We start from the raw sequence: 17223 nt of genomic DNA, 5'->3' as shown, positions 1-17223 counted from the left end.
CCTGGGGATAGACCTGTCAGTTGTAGGGCCCAAGGCCTGATGGAAAGCAACCAGGGGCTTAATGCACAGATTTTGTGCCATGTGATTGCACCTGATCTGGACTCACAATAGTGATGGTCGGTGGACCCCTGACCCTGTCGTAATGGAGTCCAGATCGGGTGCAATCACGTGGCACAAAATTTGTGCATTAAGTCCCTGATTGCCCTCCATCAGGCCTTGGGCCCCACAACTGACAGGCCTGTCCCCAAGATGGAAGGTGATCAGGTGCTTAATGCACAAATAATTGTGCAATCATCTTGCACTTGATCTTTTCACGTCCTAATGTGATTAACCAAGTGTGATACGTATGTGCGTTCAGGCAGCGTTTGTCCAGAACCCACCAGTGCGTCCTGTGCTGATGTGTTATAGACAACCAGTCGCACGGACACTCTTTGTCCTGTATGTATCAAACACAAGATGCCCACCACTGGGGCCACTTTGTCCCAGCCGTGGGATTTTTCTGGCAAGTCAAACACGCTCTGAAGGACCAACTTAACAGACTCGAGCATGTTTACCACTGTGGTGGTTACCAATGTGGCAGGTGAGGTCCTGTGTCATGCTGAAGGCCCATGATCGAATTCTGCTGGCACATGGGGGCAGTGGTTGCTTTATCACGGTTGGGGCACATAAAGGCTGCATGGTCGAGTCCTCAACACAGAGTTTTAAATTGCAGGGAGGTGGGTCTGTTAAGTTACCCGGGTTTTCTTTCTTCATAAAAAAAAAAACATACACACATGAGACATGAGCATGTCTGATAATGTCTCATGAGATTAAAATTCTCATGCAAATGAGAAAATGAATCTCATTGGGTTTTTCTTTTTTTAATGAAAAGGAACCCTCACCAAGAAGCAGGCCACTTAATGGACCCATCCCTTGTAAGGTAAGTGGAGTCGCCAACATCAAGCCTGAAGCCCACCGATTAAAGGCACCCACATATTCAATGAGTTGGAACCTGGGACGAAGGGGTCAGCAGCACTTTTTCCCTAAACCTGCTGCCACTCAGGCGACCCCGGCGAGTGCATATTGGTTAAACAAATATCAAAAAATGAGTGGTGACAAACTCTCATTCGCAAAAGGCAAATAGAGTCATTTTCTCATTTACTATGTCTTAAGTGTTTTGTATAACTGTACATCTTTTTTTATTATATACTGGTAGGAGACTGCCAAAACCCAGCTTGCCTTTCAGAAAAAAAAAAGTTAGGTTAAACTCAAATGTAAGCATCGCAGAATGTTGGATTAATCAGATAAATACTAATCATCCAAAAAAAGTGTAACCAAATCCAGATCCAATTTTCATATATATTCCAATTTGGCAGTAAGAATACGAAACAGATCCAAATCTGATCATTCCTACAGGCTACAGCCAGCCGAAAGGATGGCATGGTATATAATTCATACACGGCAGTTTGCTTCAAAATTCAAATACCATGCCCAGGTCAAGAAAGAGTAGTGGTCCACAGCAGATCAAGGGTTCCACACTATCATGAGGAGTCAGCACGCACCCTCATAGGACAGACACGACACGATTGTACTGGACATGACAGCTTCTTCACGTTATGATCTAATGCATAGGGACAACCTTAAGACCGAAGCAAAGGCCTTACAGGAGCCATAATTACCAAACGATGACCCAAACACTACAAGAAATACACAATCATGTTCAGCAATACGACCCCTACACAAACATGAACAATCATCTCACTTTACAATACCATTAAGAAATTACCAGTCTTACACATACTTGTACATGATCAACAATGCTCGGAGTGTGAGCGGTTTGCGCTTTGCAAACCCTTGTGTGTTTTACGTGTATGCTTACGTGACAAAGACTACCATGAATACAAAATCGCACAGCGAACGGCTTTGGCTAAAGCCTCTTACAGACATCATTAGAGTTTGCAAATACAAGGACTTGGCAGCTGTACAATGAAGAAATCACCTGAATTAACTCTTTACAGTAAATGCTAATGTGATGTGAGTGTAGAGATCAATACCTTGCTCGCATCACAACTGTGTTGGTGGGTCTCCTTGCAGGCGTGAAGTATCGGTATTATAACTAATCTTCCCTATCTTCAGGGAATTAATCCGGTGATCGATCACCTCGATTTCCAAACATGGTGGGACTGAGCATCCCATAAGAAACGTTTGGTTCATATAATTTCCCTTGAGCAGTTAGTGGTGTCAGATTGTAGGCCCGAGTACTCTCGTATGCATGTCAATCATCGAGACCATACTCATCCCTGTCCCTCTCTGGCCGTTTTTTCATTCTTTCAAATATCTCATCCAGAGATTCTGAGGGACCAGAATTGGGTTTGTTTTCTGGGACATGGCGCAGTGGCAAGAATCTCCTGGCCTCTAAATTTGCCTTGAAATTCTGAAAATTATTCTTCATTGACACCCATCTACCTGCCAATCCAGATGGATTGCCTATCAAGTCTTTTGAATTAGGTTCATCTGTGGTGTTGCCTGCTTCAAGCAGGGACAATGACGCAGAAGGCTTGAAGTCTTTTCCTTGCTCATCATTGAGAGCAGCATACTTGCTCGCAATGCTTTCTCGGCCATTCTCGTATCTCCAATCATCATCTTTGAGAGTTTTCAAGTGAGACCTTCTCCCATCATAGTTGGGGACTTTCTCTGCAGAACCTTTCTCACTTCTGGCAGATTTCTGAACAGGATCATTGACCAAGTCACGTTCAGGAGGCAGAGAGATGAAAATGTCAAATGGTTATCTTTATATAGTTCTATTAAATCAACCAACAAGTAATAGATTAGGAAGCCAAGCACAAAAAGGTCTCATCAACCATCTAATGGTTTTGAGTAAAACAAGATGATGGGTTGATATAATCTTTCTTGGATTTGTGGAGTCCATTTGGAAGTAACCTAGGGTTTCATTTAATTGAAATATATTTTATCAAGAAAAGGCAGTACTACTTGAATTCCACAACATAGAAGGAAACGTACCATGGGCATGCTAGCAGATTCCACATCGGAACTTACGTCATTGAAATTTCTAGCCAGCGGGATAACATGCTCCCCAACATTGGATCCTTGCTCAAGCCAGGACCGCTCTGAAGATAAACCAGAATCCAAATATATAAATATATATGAAACCATGCCATACTCTTTCGTCTGTGTTTTGAGTGGTGGTAAAGATTTTCCATGCACTTAGTCTACACCAATATGTTCCCCAGATGCTTAGGCATATTGGTAAATAAATTCCACAGATTTGTTGAAGATTAAACAGGCACCCATGCTGGTGCCTATTGTAATCACACCGAGTCGGCAGAATTCTTGTTTGACCAACTACGAGTGTTCCACAGATGTTGGTTTTAGCAGTGCAGAATCTAAATACATCATTAATGAAATTCGCATGTCAAAGTTTTCAGGTATCTCCCGCCTTGAATCCAAGGGAGACCAGAAAATAATGTTGAGAGGATACAATTAGATAAAACGATTCTTTTAGTTTACCTTTCTGGAGGATGATAACTCCTGATGGATCAAACCCATCCATATCTTCAGCATCATTTTGAAATCTGAGCCTTTTCCAGCTACCAAAAAAATTAATTACTCTATCAAAGAAATTGCTTGCAACCAACAACGTGTAAACAACCATAATGAGTGGATAAATTTTGTTAAACCCTCGTCCAAAGAACGGGACAGCATCATCTATGTTTCCCATCCACTGCACACATCCAACAGAAAAGGTTACAGATTTCCGATATACATAAAATTAAAACATTTGCAAAAGATGATGAAATACTCAAAACCACAATACTTATAACAGAATGACATTAGAGAAGCTATGACAGAAAAAGGGATTGGAACATGCATCAGGAGACAAATAGAAGACTCTAGATTGAGAATTATATTATTCCAGTCACGATAAGACATGCATGATAAAGGTTGTGGTTAATGATGACAATAATGATGAAAAGATGAAGATAAAAACAGGTTTAAAGAAGGTCAAGGAAACATGATGATGACAATCACAACCATGGCAGTGGTGGTTGCCATGATACAATGATGCTCACTGTTGATAATGATGCTACTATGATGAATTGTGATGCTGATTAATATGATCGCAGAGTGTGATCATAATGCCACTGCTTACTATTCTTGCTGTTATTGGTAGTGGTGTTGATGATAAGCGCCGCTGCCTTTAAACCATTCGGGCATTAATTGGGGTTGTCTGCATGTAAATCAATTTTTATAGACTTGGGTGCACTTGCAGCACCTCACTGTCTCTTTCAACCACGTGCCCAACCCCGGGCCATCACATGTGCATGCATCATATCAATGCATTACAGCACAGTCACAAATATGCCACACACAACATCACACCTGCCCATACGGCACCACAATGGTTCTTCTGAACCACAAGCTCAATTATGAGCTAATACCTTTGGAAGCATGACATTATATTTCATCGTGTAACATATAAACACATAACATCTTAAGCAAGTCACATCTACATGTTGCACATTCACATTAGCTTGCACATCATTATGCTGTCCTTATTCTTAGCATTCATATAGCATTAACATGCACTTCTCATTATCATGCATTTCATCATTGGCATGCACTTACCATCATGCTGCCCATACCATTGGCATTTGCATAACATTAGCATGCACTTATTAGCATGCTCATATCATAAGTATGCATATAGCATTAGCATGCACCCACCTTTAGTGTAGGCATAATATGCGAGAAAGGTTGAAAGGACACACATAATTATTGGTGTCATCCCTAGACTGTCAGACCCAGTGATTAGTGGTTACCAAACTGGGTTCCTTGGTCCCTTTGAACCTCTTGCCTCTAAGAGGAATGCAACCTACTTAAACCACTAGCTCAATATCCACAAGCTAAAAGCCTAAAACAATGCGGCCATCAACCCAAGTAAATCATGCATTAACTACACCATGCACTGTTAAAAGTTTAAAATTCCAGAAAGAAAACCACTTTTCTGTTGCCATTTTTATTTTTATATATGTTTTCTTTTCATCTTTCCTGACTTTAAATATACATATTTAAGCCATTAAAAAAAACAGAAGTGAACTTCATTTCCATCATTGCTTATTGGTCATTTCTACCTCCACGTCTCACAAGCCTTAAAACCTATGTCACATGGATACTCCATTTCAACTCCCATTCTGCATCTCCCTTATATACAAGTCATATCGGAAACTTCATAAAAAATGGCTGTATTCCCATATCTACAGTGGTATCCATGTGACACAGCTGAGGACATTATTAACTAGAACAACAAACATGATTTCAAAATGAGCAATTGATCCAATGACTAAATGACTTCACAAAATGAAGCAAGTTATCATCAGCATCTTCAGAAAAGGCAGATGCAACAAAATATAACATATCAGCGATTGATAAAACAGGTCCTGAAACCCAACAATATTCATATTGGAACAGATGAGATCATTCCACCTATAACATTTAAGAGTTCCGTAATACATCAGATATCATATTTGATCCTAGTAGCCACGATTAAATGAATCTCACCTTTTCAAAAGTAGTTTTGGCATCTCCATCAAGTCGGATAAGATTTAAAAAGTTGTAAGATATTGGAGGAGCATACCGAGCAACCATCCTAGCAAAGGCATTAAATATATGTCATTGTTATTACAGTTCAAAGTTCGACAATGACAACAGCAAACTTCTTTGTAACTAGCATTGTCTGAGATACTTACGAACATATCATAAGCAAGCTCACTGAGCTTGTTTGCCTTGGAGTCAAGGAGTAGAACATCAGCATCCCAATCTTGAATAAGGAATAGTATGTACAAATGCACATGTACATTAAAGGAACAAATGCAGCAATCTGCATAAGACTTGATCAAATTAATAACAGACCATACACTGAAACGATTCATTGATGCATGAGAAAAAACATTATTGTGAGATGTTAGAATTATTAGTGTCATCACGCAGACTGACCAATTTGTTTTTTTTTTGTGAGAGAGAGAGAGAGAGAACGTAAAAAGACTGACCACAATTGTATGAATGCTGCTACTTTTCTATTAGAATATCTTAATGGAAATAGTATGTCAGAATATGAATTGAATGAAACATTAAAAGAAGGCTAGTAAGATAAAATATGATGGCTTAAATGAACATCTACCATAACCAAGCACATAAGCCAAGAACAAAAAAAATTTGAATCCAACACAGGCTTAAAATTCCGAGTGAGGCCGAAGCCAAACTTGGCAACTTGTAAATTTAATTATATAGACCCCATCCAAACTCGAATCCCAATTTTTTTCTGGCAGGGTCCATGCCCCAACTTTTGCCTCTTCAAATAAGGATGGTGACAACACTGAGGCTAACAACATCATAAACGAATGGCATGATAATGAAAACTATATCTGCAATAACCTGCACAAGCATCTCTTGCTTTCCAACTGTTTTTATCAGAATGGAGAAAAGAGATAGATCAACACCACTTGGAAGAAGTGTAGCCTCTGCTAGAAGAATGGCAACTGACATACATCCCAGCAAGACAGCCAATAATTTCTTGAACTGCTTCCTGAGAACGCATAGCCAAATCCACTCTGCAATATATACCAAGAATAGACTATTAAACACCATAAGATTTAGGGGATTCACATTCACAGAAATGCAGAAGAGAGTCATTATGTTCAGTTTCTATTTTACAAGGGACAGATTTTTAAAAATTAAAAACACTAGATCTGGAGAAACAACTGAAATACCCCTTAGTTGATTTTCTGGCATATGCAGAAGCCTTTCCCCAGAAGCAAGAATTTTTACAATTCTTGCAAGATAGATGTCACTGTTATTGTAAATGTATGGTGTATTAAATAAATAAATTCAGATATCTAAAGAGTTGCTGCATGTTTTAAATGACAAAGCAGCAAAATCAAACTTTTTTCCCATTCAGAAAAATGCTTCCAAACACGGTAAATGACACTTGTGCAGTATGAAGCTGGCAAATGGAAAAGAAACATGTACATTATCACGACACAGTACACAATGCTGAGCAATGACTCCCAGGATTCAGGAACTCCAAAAATGTTTAAGAAGACAACACTCCAAAAAGGTTTAAGAAGACAACAAATAGAAGACCAAAATAAGATTTTTAAAAAATTCTCTTTATTAGAAAAAAATTAAAAGTTTCTGAGATCAAGAGATCTCATAAAAGACATAAACAAGACTGAAGACTCATTGTCACATAGCAGCCATGGATATCCAGAACACATAAAAAATAACAAATAGCAGAAACAGCCTCGCTAATAAACCCATAAATGCAGAACATAAACAGTTAAAAACTTAATACTAAGGACAAAGAAGAAACTAAACAACGATTAGAAATGGAACTCGTATAACTAATAGGCCATTAATTCATGAGCAAGAACATAAAACAGTACAAAAATCAGTTGCACAATTACCCAGTGTATCCAAGAACGGTCCACTAGTGTCAGTGCGAGCAGATCTGAAACTTGAAACATATTTCCTGCAACAGCATGAACTAATAAATCAATCCTCGGCCAAGGCACCACAGACATGAAAGAAAAAGCAACGGAAGGGAAACAGACAAGCAAGAAACACACCATCCTGAAGCAACCCCGCCTTCATAATTTTTTATAGTGTCTTCCAATTCTAGGGCCTCGGTGACATATGTCATGTATTCACTGCAAGAATATTGACAGCGGACAATGAAAAGTGCATGAAACAGGCTTACAAGTATAAAATATGATTGCAATTCATATAATTCTCACAATAACATAGTGATATCTGAACTCAAAAGAACCTCAATTATACATCCAGGATACCTGATCAAAACTAGTCTTTTTTTCAATAGTATTGCATGAAGTATGTAGTTCACATAATGATCAGATTCAAGCATCAATATCTTAACCATAATTCAAGTAATTAAACTTTTAGTGCAAGCTCATGAAGAATGGTGAGAAATATGTAGCAAGAAATTAATGACATCATAAAATAAGTGGGAGAAAAAGAAATCAATTACACAAAGCAATAAGGAAACCGAGAAGAGCAAGTGGCCAATACAAATAGCAAGAAGGAAACTGCTTTGTCAAACCCCTAAAACAATCAATGCCTTAAATTTGCATTTTTCTTCTACATATATAATCATTTTAAAGCACTCTAATATTTCAATAAATATGACATTTCTGTGAAACAACTAGATGAGAGGACAAATGAAGAATGATATAGCTTCTTTGAAATATTTTTATCACCACATTATGCACACAGCAGAGGCATTAATCATACAGCAAGTTCATTATTTGAACTGACAATAGAATCCAATATATAATGGTACAAAAAAAGTGCTGCCATAAGCAACACATCCTCAAGTATCTGCTGGAAAACTATGTTTCCCAAATGTTGACAAACTAATGAGTACAAAGTTCTTTCTTTTCATGCACACGAATTGCAAATACAGGGTACAGTTTCTTGCTAAGACAGTATGAGATGCAATTAGACTTGCTATCACAAAGAAGATCCATGAAGAAAGAAGGGTGTTTACAGAAAGTTAACAATCACAAAAATCATAGTATAGCCATTTTGGATGTGAGATACCTTTTATACCGATAGTATTCTTCCTGAGCTCTTCTAAGTTGCCTTCTGAGCGTAGCCATTGACTTTTCATCAGCATCATAGTCCATGTCACTTTCCCCTAATCTGCCTCCTGTTGGTTTGAAACCTGGATCTTCTCTAAACTAAATGAAACAGGAAACCATAAAAGTAGTTCAGAGAAAACAATTGCACTGTCTCAATCAGTCAAAAATATTATGAAGAAACTTTATATATAGGTGATACAAGTACCATCTGACACAACATATCATCAATAACATCCATATAGGGCTTCAACGGGTCACGCTTTGACATCTGATTTGATGTTGCTTGAGCAATCTAACACAAAAAGCCAGAAGTGACTATACAATTCAAGAAAATAGAATAAAGTGCAAAAGTTTCTCAAAGTATATTGCAATGGCTAGAAAAAATTCTGTTACATTATGACAAAAAACAACAGTAATTGATCATCATGCATGAGATCAAAGTCCAGTTATGAAGATTCCAAGTTGAGCTAATTCTTTATATCAAAGGAAGTTGTTTATATAGAGGGAAGTTTCTATAAATTGGACACCTGTACCATGTTGTCGTGTAGCATTTCTAATTTCATTCCCATCCTCATTATTTTATGGGTTAGGAAGACGAACAACTCCATGACTAAGTTCAAATTCTGAAGTTAATAAAATAAGCATATAATAACGTTGTTAAGTTTTATATATATACAACAACTACGCCTTCATCCCAAAACAAAACTATAATTAATAATGTAATTTAGGTTGCCCACCAGGGGCATTCTGGTCATTTTGTACATGTTAGAAAATAGATGTTTCTTTATTCTTCTTCTTTTAATTTTTTGTATTTTATCTCTTTGTGTATGGGTATTCTTGTAAAATTCCTTCATATAGTCGTTGGGAACCTCCCAACGTCTATTTGGAGTCTCCCTCTTGTCTATAAATAAGGGCTTAAGGCCCCTTGTATTTGTAAGCTTCTTTGAAACTCCTTGATGAATAACTTCATTATTTTTAAGTGTTGTCTCTTTTTTTATATTGTATGTATTTTTATGCTTGTGTAAGACTTGGTGCTTTTTGAATTGTCCTATAGTGGCTTGTGCATGAGCATTTTGTGATTGCGTTCTTTATAAGCCCTTAGTGTTTTTTGTGCTTTGGACCATTTGTGGGTGTGATTTGTATCTCTTGAGTGAGGTATGTGAAGACTACTTGTTTCATTACATGGTATCAGAGTGAGGGTATTCTTGGACCTTTGAGGTGTGATCGTGGTACCCGTGTGATCGTGGTGATTGTGGTGCCCAAGAGGTTGTGTTGTCTATATGTTTCTCTCTCTCTCTTACAATATGCCAAGGCATGTTCTTTAAAATCTATGTAGAGTTTTTTAAAATAAGTTAATGCTTCTTACATGTGTTATGATCAATAAAATCAATCTCTTGTTTTTTTTTCTTGTACCCCTTTAGTGGGTGTTTGTGAGTGAACCTTTTTGTGGTTCTTTGAGTATTCTTTTTGGTATTTTAGTGGAACTCTTTTGAGTGTCCATTTATGGTGACTTAGTGTGAACCCATTTTGTGGCTTGTGAATGTTCTTTTGATACTTTGGTGGAACTCTTTGAGTATCCACTTTGTTGTTTTGGTAAATATCTTTTAGAGGACCTTGTTTCCTTTCATTGGTGAAAATCTTTGGAGACTTTCATTTTCTTGTATATTAATTCCTATGTCACATGGGTGCGGGTGCGGGTGCGACACGGGTGCGGCGCAATTTCAAAAAATTTGGACACGGGGACTCGGCTATATATATATTAAAAATATATATATATATATATATATATATATATATATATATATATATATATATATATAAGACTCGGTCAAAGTTGTGCCCATTAGGGGACAGGTGATGAGTTGTGAAGGCATTCTGTACACTTTCTTCATACAGGAATAATTCACTTTTGGGCACTTTCTTCATACACTGTAATAATTCACTTTCTTCATACAGGAAAAAACCACAAAAAACTTGAGTTGTGCCCATTCTGTACTTAAAACTTGAAAGTGTACAGGTTTTTTAGTTGTGATGGGTTTTTTTCCTTACAGCTGTAGCCCAGAAAATTTCAAAAAAAAAAATTCAAAAAAAAAAAACCAAAAAATGGACCAAAATGACCCTGGGTGCGTTGACCAGACCCAGGGTCGGGTTGACCGAGTCCGAGCCGCACCCGTTTCCGCACCCGTGTCGGTGCGTGTCGACGCGGGTGCGGCGACCTTGGAGCCGAGTCCGTGTGACATAGATTAATTCAAAGTATACTGTGGGTATATTAATGTCTTTATGATTATTTTTGTATATTCCTATAATATATTAAAAATTATGTACTAAGTATGCGGTTTCTTAAGGACTCTAATTATTATGATTATATGTTTTTTATGCCTCTTTTTTTGTTGAACAAATGAAATTTTCATCTTGAGCCTTTTATGGGTGCCCCTTTGTGGGCTTTGTTGGTGTGCCCCTAATGGATACTTGTTGTGCTTGTCCACTTGGATCTTTAATGAACACTAATTTTCTTGATTAATAGTTTTTGTCATTTATAAAATGTTAAATATTATAGTGGATTTTATGTGGCCTTAAAGTTATTAGATTATTGGATATGCATGAATTTTAATCTCTTTGAGAGTATCCATAATTGATTGTGTTTGGGTATGCTCTTGGTCTTGTGTATGATTCGTTGAGAACCTTTGTAAGTTTTGGCTCCTTTTATGTTGTATACCATTGTTGTTTCATAATAGACTTATAATCTAGATTGAGCTATCTCTATATATAGCTTGTTTATATTGGTCATACTCGTTATTCATTGTTATTGATGTAACCTTGATAGACTTTACTTACAAGGTTTATGAAAATTAATAAATTAATATCTTGTGTGCATATGATTGCACAAATTTTGACAAGGTTTTTACCTAAATTTATTGGACTTGATTTGAAACTTGCTTTTTCAAATCTGATATTTGATATGAACTCACCTATTTGGAAATTGGCTTATGTGAGTATGTATTGCCTTTTGTGGCATTGGGATTGTCCATCAAAGAATTTTATATGATGCATCATTCTCTTGGCTGGGTCATTTGTTCAGAGATGTCTGTTGGGGTGAGTTGTGTGCACCTCGTTTTATGTAACTTTAGACTGTCAACTTGTGGTTTGGCTCTAACTGACGGTTGATTGATCTTTAGATTTGTGAGTATTACTCATTTGTTGATTGGCTATTGTTATTATTATGGATGCTTATAACTCTATTTATCTGTGATGGCAATCTATTGTTTGAAACCATGGTGTTTCGAGGATTGTTAAAATTGATATTCTTTTTTGTGACATTAGTGTGTTTCCATTACAAGCTTTTTTACCTCAAGTGACTTATCCTTTTTATGGCTTTTATTTAAGTGTCACTTTATGTAGACAAGAGACGTTGTTTATCAGTGTGGTGAGTTATGTGCACTCATTGAAACTGATGTTGTTTAAGAAATTTTGGATTATCGATGTGGTGAGTTACGTGCACCCGTTGAAATTGATGTTATTTATAGTTTTGCAATCATTTATAAGATGAGTTATATGCACTTGTGGATTGTAATTGTTTTGTACTGTCAGAGAGCCCTGTATTGCTTGTGCATGGTCACAGAGATTATTCTTGTTGATGTATTACATGTGCATGGTCACAGAGATGATTGTTGTTGACATCTATGATTAATCTCTTAATGTGTATTGTCATGGAGCCCTGCATTGCCTATGCATGGTCACAAAGATGATTGTTGCTGAAATTTGTAATTGTGTTCTTGTTCTAGTAGTTGATACACTTAAATTTTGAAGTTTAGAGGTCTATTAAGGTGATTGTTTGTGATGATCGAACTATTGTTGAGATTTTCAAACATCATTCATTGTGGTATATGAAATTTTTTAATCTCTCCACAAAAATTTCTGAATTTTTACTACTCATTTATCCTTATGAAAAATGGTTATTGAAATATTTTCATGCATTTTGCATTAAACTCATGATTGGTTACATTGTATGCTTTGCATTTATATTATTATTTACAAAATATTATTTCATGATATTTGTGAAATTTTAAATCTCTTATCTCTTGGAAAATCTTATTGTAATTGGTCCATAAGTGACTCTTTCATTGGCTCTAAACTATTTCATGATTCATTCATACATGCATTAGTTGCTTCTAAAACATAATGTTTGATTTATCCATGCCTGCCATATTTGTCTCATCTTAACCTATATTGAATGATTTAAACACATTACATTTTGTATCTTCCGCTGTGTAAAAATAACATGTTCTCAAAAGAAAATCTATTTATGAGTCAAATACTCTTCTTTGTGAAAGTTTATGAGTTAAACACCTTTTGTGAGTCATTTATTCATGGTATTAATATTACTCGACAAATCCTATTTCATGTCGTGCATGCGTTAATGTGCTTTTTCTTAATAAATATGTTTTGATTATCCTAAAGTTAACTTTTTTATTGGCTATTTCTTGAGTTTTACACCTCTTATGCATGACTGTGAAGTTTTCCTAATAAGTTTTACTTTCTCATTTTGGAGTATTGGAGTATTGTGCATGTTTCCGTGAATGTTTTCATGAATGTTTAAAGTGATTTATGATTTATGAACATGCCTCCTTCCATAATATCAATATATTTTTTGAACAAATAATATTTTAAAATGTTCTTTGTTTTTGTGATATATATGTTCTTTTGTATAGTTGGGATATTTGGCTTGTTGATCTATTTACAGGTTCTCAAGTATTAAAGAGCCGATTTTGAGCAAATGATTGAGCAGAAATATTGAAGACTTTATAGACCCTTTAAAGGAAGGAACTAACGAAGAAACATGATGGAAACTGAAGACTTTCAAAGACTGGATCTTTTGTATTTGCAAACTTATGGTTACATCACCGTGAGTTTGAGGGGAGGTGTTAAGTTATATGTATAATTTCATACATAATTATATATATAACTATAATTAATAATGTAATTTAGGTTGCCCATCAGGGGCATTTTGGTCATTTTGTACATGTTGGAAAATATTTTTTTTGTTCTTCTTTTACTTTTTTGTATTTTAGCTCTTTGTGTATGGGCATTCTTGTAAAATGCCTCCATATAGTCGTTAGGAGTACTCCCAAAAGTCACAAATATGACCGTTGTGATCCTTCCAATGTCTATTTGGAGCCTCCCTCTTGGCCTCTTCTTGTCTATAAATAAGGGCTTAAGGCCCCTCGTATTTGTAAGCTTCTTTAAAACTTCTTGAAGAATAAATTCATTATTTTTAAGTGTTGTCTCTCTTTTGATATTGTATGCACTCTTGTGCTTGTGTAAGCCTTAATGCTTTTTGGATTGTCCCATAGTGGACTTCTGCATGTGCACTTTGTGATTGCATTCTTCATAAGCACTTAGTGGTTTTTGTGCTTTGGACCATTTGTAGGTGTGATTTGTGTCTCTTGAGTGAGGTGTGTGAAGACTCCTTGTTTCATTACAGACGTCACCAATGTATGGCAAACTTGCTATGAATGAATAGTATCATGTGTGTAGTCATAGCCTACCTAAAGAGAACCACTTTCATAATCAACTAGTTAACAGATCAAGAGACAACATAATATAACAAAATTAGTTTCTACACTGAGCAAGACACACTACTTACTATGATTGCATTAGACAAATCTTGGTGGGCATTGTCAAGATTCACTGCCATTTTAGCAACTCGATGGGAAAGAACTTTCTGACGAGTTACCCAGTTTGCATTCCTCCAAATGCTCTTTGGTATCTCACTTAACCCAAATCCCAAAAGAAAAGCACCAGTAACAAGCCCAAAGGTATTGGAACATGCCATAGCCAAGCCAACAACCCCTCCTCCCCTGCATTTCAGACAAATCATTCATCAGATGAGAACACAAGTACTACAATACTTTGACCTAGAACTACATCACACAGCTTCAAGATATCTTATGCAACCAGGTGATGGCAATACACATATCCCAAGTGGTGTCCTGCCACAGAAAACGTACAAACAACTATATGAAACTTTCACAAGTTTATGAATTATGAAAGATCAGGCCAGTGAAATTAAATCACTTAACACTTACATATAGACAAGCCAAATAAAAACAGACAACAGGACAGTTCCCAAGAGCCACTGTTTGAAATTCATGTTTCAACGTCCATTTACAAAACAAAAAAATAATCTATTGCAAGCATTCCTGTTTTCCTAGAGTTCAGTAACCCAAGATTACTCTCGGCCACATTCTCTTTAGGTGGAAAAAGGAAAGGCATGATTAGTCTAGAATATCCCACATCAAAACTACCATCAACTTAGGAAACAAAATAAGTTTTAAATTTTAGTCATTATGGAAATAATATTTCACAAAAACAAGTTAATCCATCTCACCCAACAGAAACTTTAATCAGATTCTAGATAACCATAAGCCTGTGTTTCCATTTGTATTTATTATCTAGGAATCTCCAGGTAATAAGCTTCAAAAATAAATAAACTAAGAAGATATTATCATGGGCCAGTTTCAAAAGGTTATGCAGCAATGTAAGCAGAAATTTTTTTACAAAGGGAAAGAAAAAAAAAGATGCATGTCTGCAACACCACCACTTGCAATGAAAAACTAAGAAACTTTCAGAAAAGAGAATCAATGTGAAGAATTAGCACACACATATTATACTTCATAATGGAAAAAAAAGAAACATAGATAGAGAAAAACAATGACTCAACACCATCCACGTCGCCAGGAAAAGAAAGAAAAGAACAAGGAATAAATATTAAAATCTTACCAGTTTTTGTGCATGATAATGAGTAGAACAAGTCCAAAAAGACCAATTGAACCAACACTAAGATAAAAGACAAGGTTCCCATGTACACTGGTCTTTAGTCTCTCTGTCACTGTGAAGTCTCCTGCATCTTCGTAACCCTGGATAGTGGGCACCACAGCCCTGCTTAGACAAATACCATGATATGAACTATAAGGAATATGAAACAAAAGACGTGAAGCTTAGAAAAACTACCATAATCAAAGAAGTATGGCAATGAAGAAAATGTTTTACACACTTCGCAACAAATTACTCTGAATAGTAACATTGAAATTAATGCACATAGTCCGAAGCACAAATCGATCACTCAACCTATATAAAATTACCACGTCATATTGCCAAAAACTACAGTGTGGAATTTAAACCCAAATCGCATGTCCATTCTGAATACTTCATGGAAACAGACTAATACAAAATATTCCCAAACAGTCTGCCACAAATATGAAGCACATTGCTTTGCCTTAAAGGCCCATTTATCCAATTAACCATAAGCCAGCATAATAAATTCAGAGACACAGGAAGGCATGGTAGACTGTCATCATTAAATTTGTTTGATAAAAATTATTTAGAAAATGCCACAGAAGCCATATGCATGAATGTGACAAGAGGCCACCTGCCTCAAAAGCTATGTGACAGTGATACTCCAATTCACTCCCTTGTGTCCCCTAGTTTTAACATATGATAGAACTACACAAAAATGGTATGCCCCACGTCCTTTTGCGCATGTCCATGTGATATAGCTCAAAGAGAATTAAGACAGTGCAGTAAAGGTATTAGGGGACCTTCCATGCAGTGAACTGCAGATTGGGCCACATTGATCCGACGTGGATCATGTTCAGGTTGATGTAATTTATAAGCACTGACAATCCAAGAGGTTTTCTTTTGGTCCATTCATGTGGGGCCAGGAGACCCATGAGAAAGTGACTTAGCAAGTGAATTGAGTCAAGTTTGTTGTAGGTCAACAATGGGGTTAGCGTTTATTCAAACACTCAGGTGAAGAAGCCTTCTATCTCATGCCTAAGCTATGTCACATAGGTGTGGGTGCGGATGCGGATGCAGCACTTTAAAAAAACTTAGGTGCGGGGCTGCAGGGAGTATATATATATATATATATATATATATATATATAATTTTTAACAGATTTAAGTTAACACTACATGTATGTGTGTGCATTTATGTATTTATATATATAATATAGATAAAAATGGACTTGATTAGGGTTAACCAAAGTTACCGGAAATACGCATGCACTAGGGGAAGTGTGCTTCCCCGAGACGCGCTTCGGAAGCGCAAAACACGGCGCTTCTGAAACGCGTGGGGAAGCGCATGCATAATATAGGAAGTGCGTCCCCCTTTAAAGGGAAGTGTATCCCCCTTTAAAAGGGGACGCATCCCCTTTTAAGGGAAGCGTGATGCATTTTTTAAAATGTCCAGTTTGCCCTTCTTAAAAAAGAATTTTAACACGTGAAAAACAAAAAAATTAAAGAAAATATTTTTTGAATAAGGGCAAAATGGACATTTTAAAAGAAATCGTGAAAATAAAAAAAATGAAACTTAGGTTTTTTGTTTTTTCACCCAACTCTCTCTCTCTCTCTCTCTCTCTCTCTCTCTCTCTCTCTCTCTCTCTCTCTCTCTCTCTCTCTCATTTTCGGCCATCGGCGACCTCCTCCTCTGTTGACGTCCGACGACCGGCGACCACCTCCACCGACTTCCGACGATGTCTCTATTCAGGTACGCTCTCTTCTCTCTC

General features: G+C 36.6%; 1 protein-coding gene across 2 annotated transcripts in view; it reads right to left on the bottom strand.

The window, feature by feature from the left end:
* Positions 1-1728: 1728 nt before the first annotated feature.
* Positions 1729-17223, bottom strand: part of LOC149846745 (uncharacterized) — a 32628-nt gene continuing 17133 nt past the window's right edge. Inside the window, exons 3-14 of one of the 2 annotated variants that reach the window (XM_089998132.1) lie at positions 15438-15596; positions 14302-14515; positions 8863-8949; positions 8617-8756; positions 7626-7706; positions 7464-7528; positions 6433-6608; positions 5748-5878; positions 5560-5647; positions 3508-3721; positions 3001-3107; positions 1729-2704 (exon numbers count right to left, since the gene is read on the bottom strand). In XM_089998132.1, coding sequence (XP_089854258.1) covers positions 2255-2704; positions 3001-3107; positions 3508-3721; positions 5560-5647; positions 5748-5878; positions 6433-6608; positions 7464-7528; positions 7626-7706; positions 8617-8756; positions 8863-8949; positions 14302-14515; positions 15438-15596 — 1912 coding nt within the window. In that variant the 3' untranslated portion in view covers positions 1729-2254. The remainder of the gene's footprint in view (positions 2705-3000; positions 3108-3507; positions 3722-5559; positions 5648-5747; positions 5879-6432; positions 6609-7463; positions 7529-7625; positions 7707-8616; positions 8757-8862; positions 8950-14301; positions 14516-15437; positions 15597-17223) is intronic. The other variant, XM_089998133.1, reaches the window with a different exon arrangement.

The sequence above is a fragment of the Nuphar pumila genome, chromosome 2, assembly GCF_984573655.1.
Source record: "Nuphar pumila chromosome 2, dmNupPumi1.hap1.1, whole genome shotgun sequence".
Taxonomy (NCBI): domain Eukaryota; kingdom Viridiplantae; phylum Streptophyta; class Magnoliopsida; order Nymphaeales; family Nymphaeaceae; genus Nuphar; species Nuphar pumila.
The sequence above is the reverse complement of the archived record's forward strand: the minus strand, read 5'-3'. Positions and strand labels throughout refer to the sequence as shown.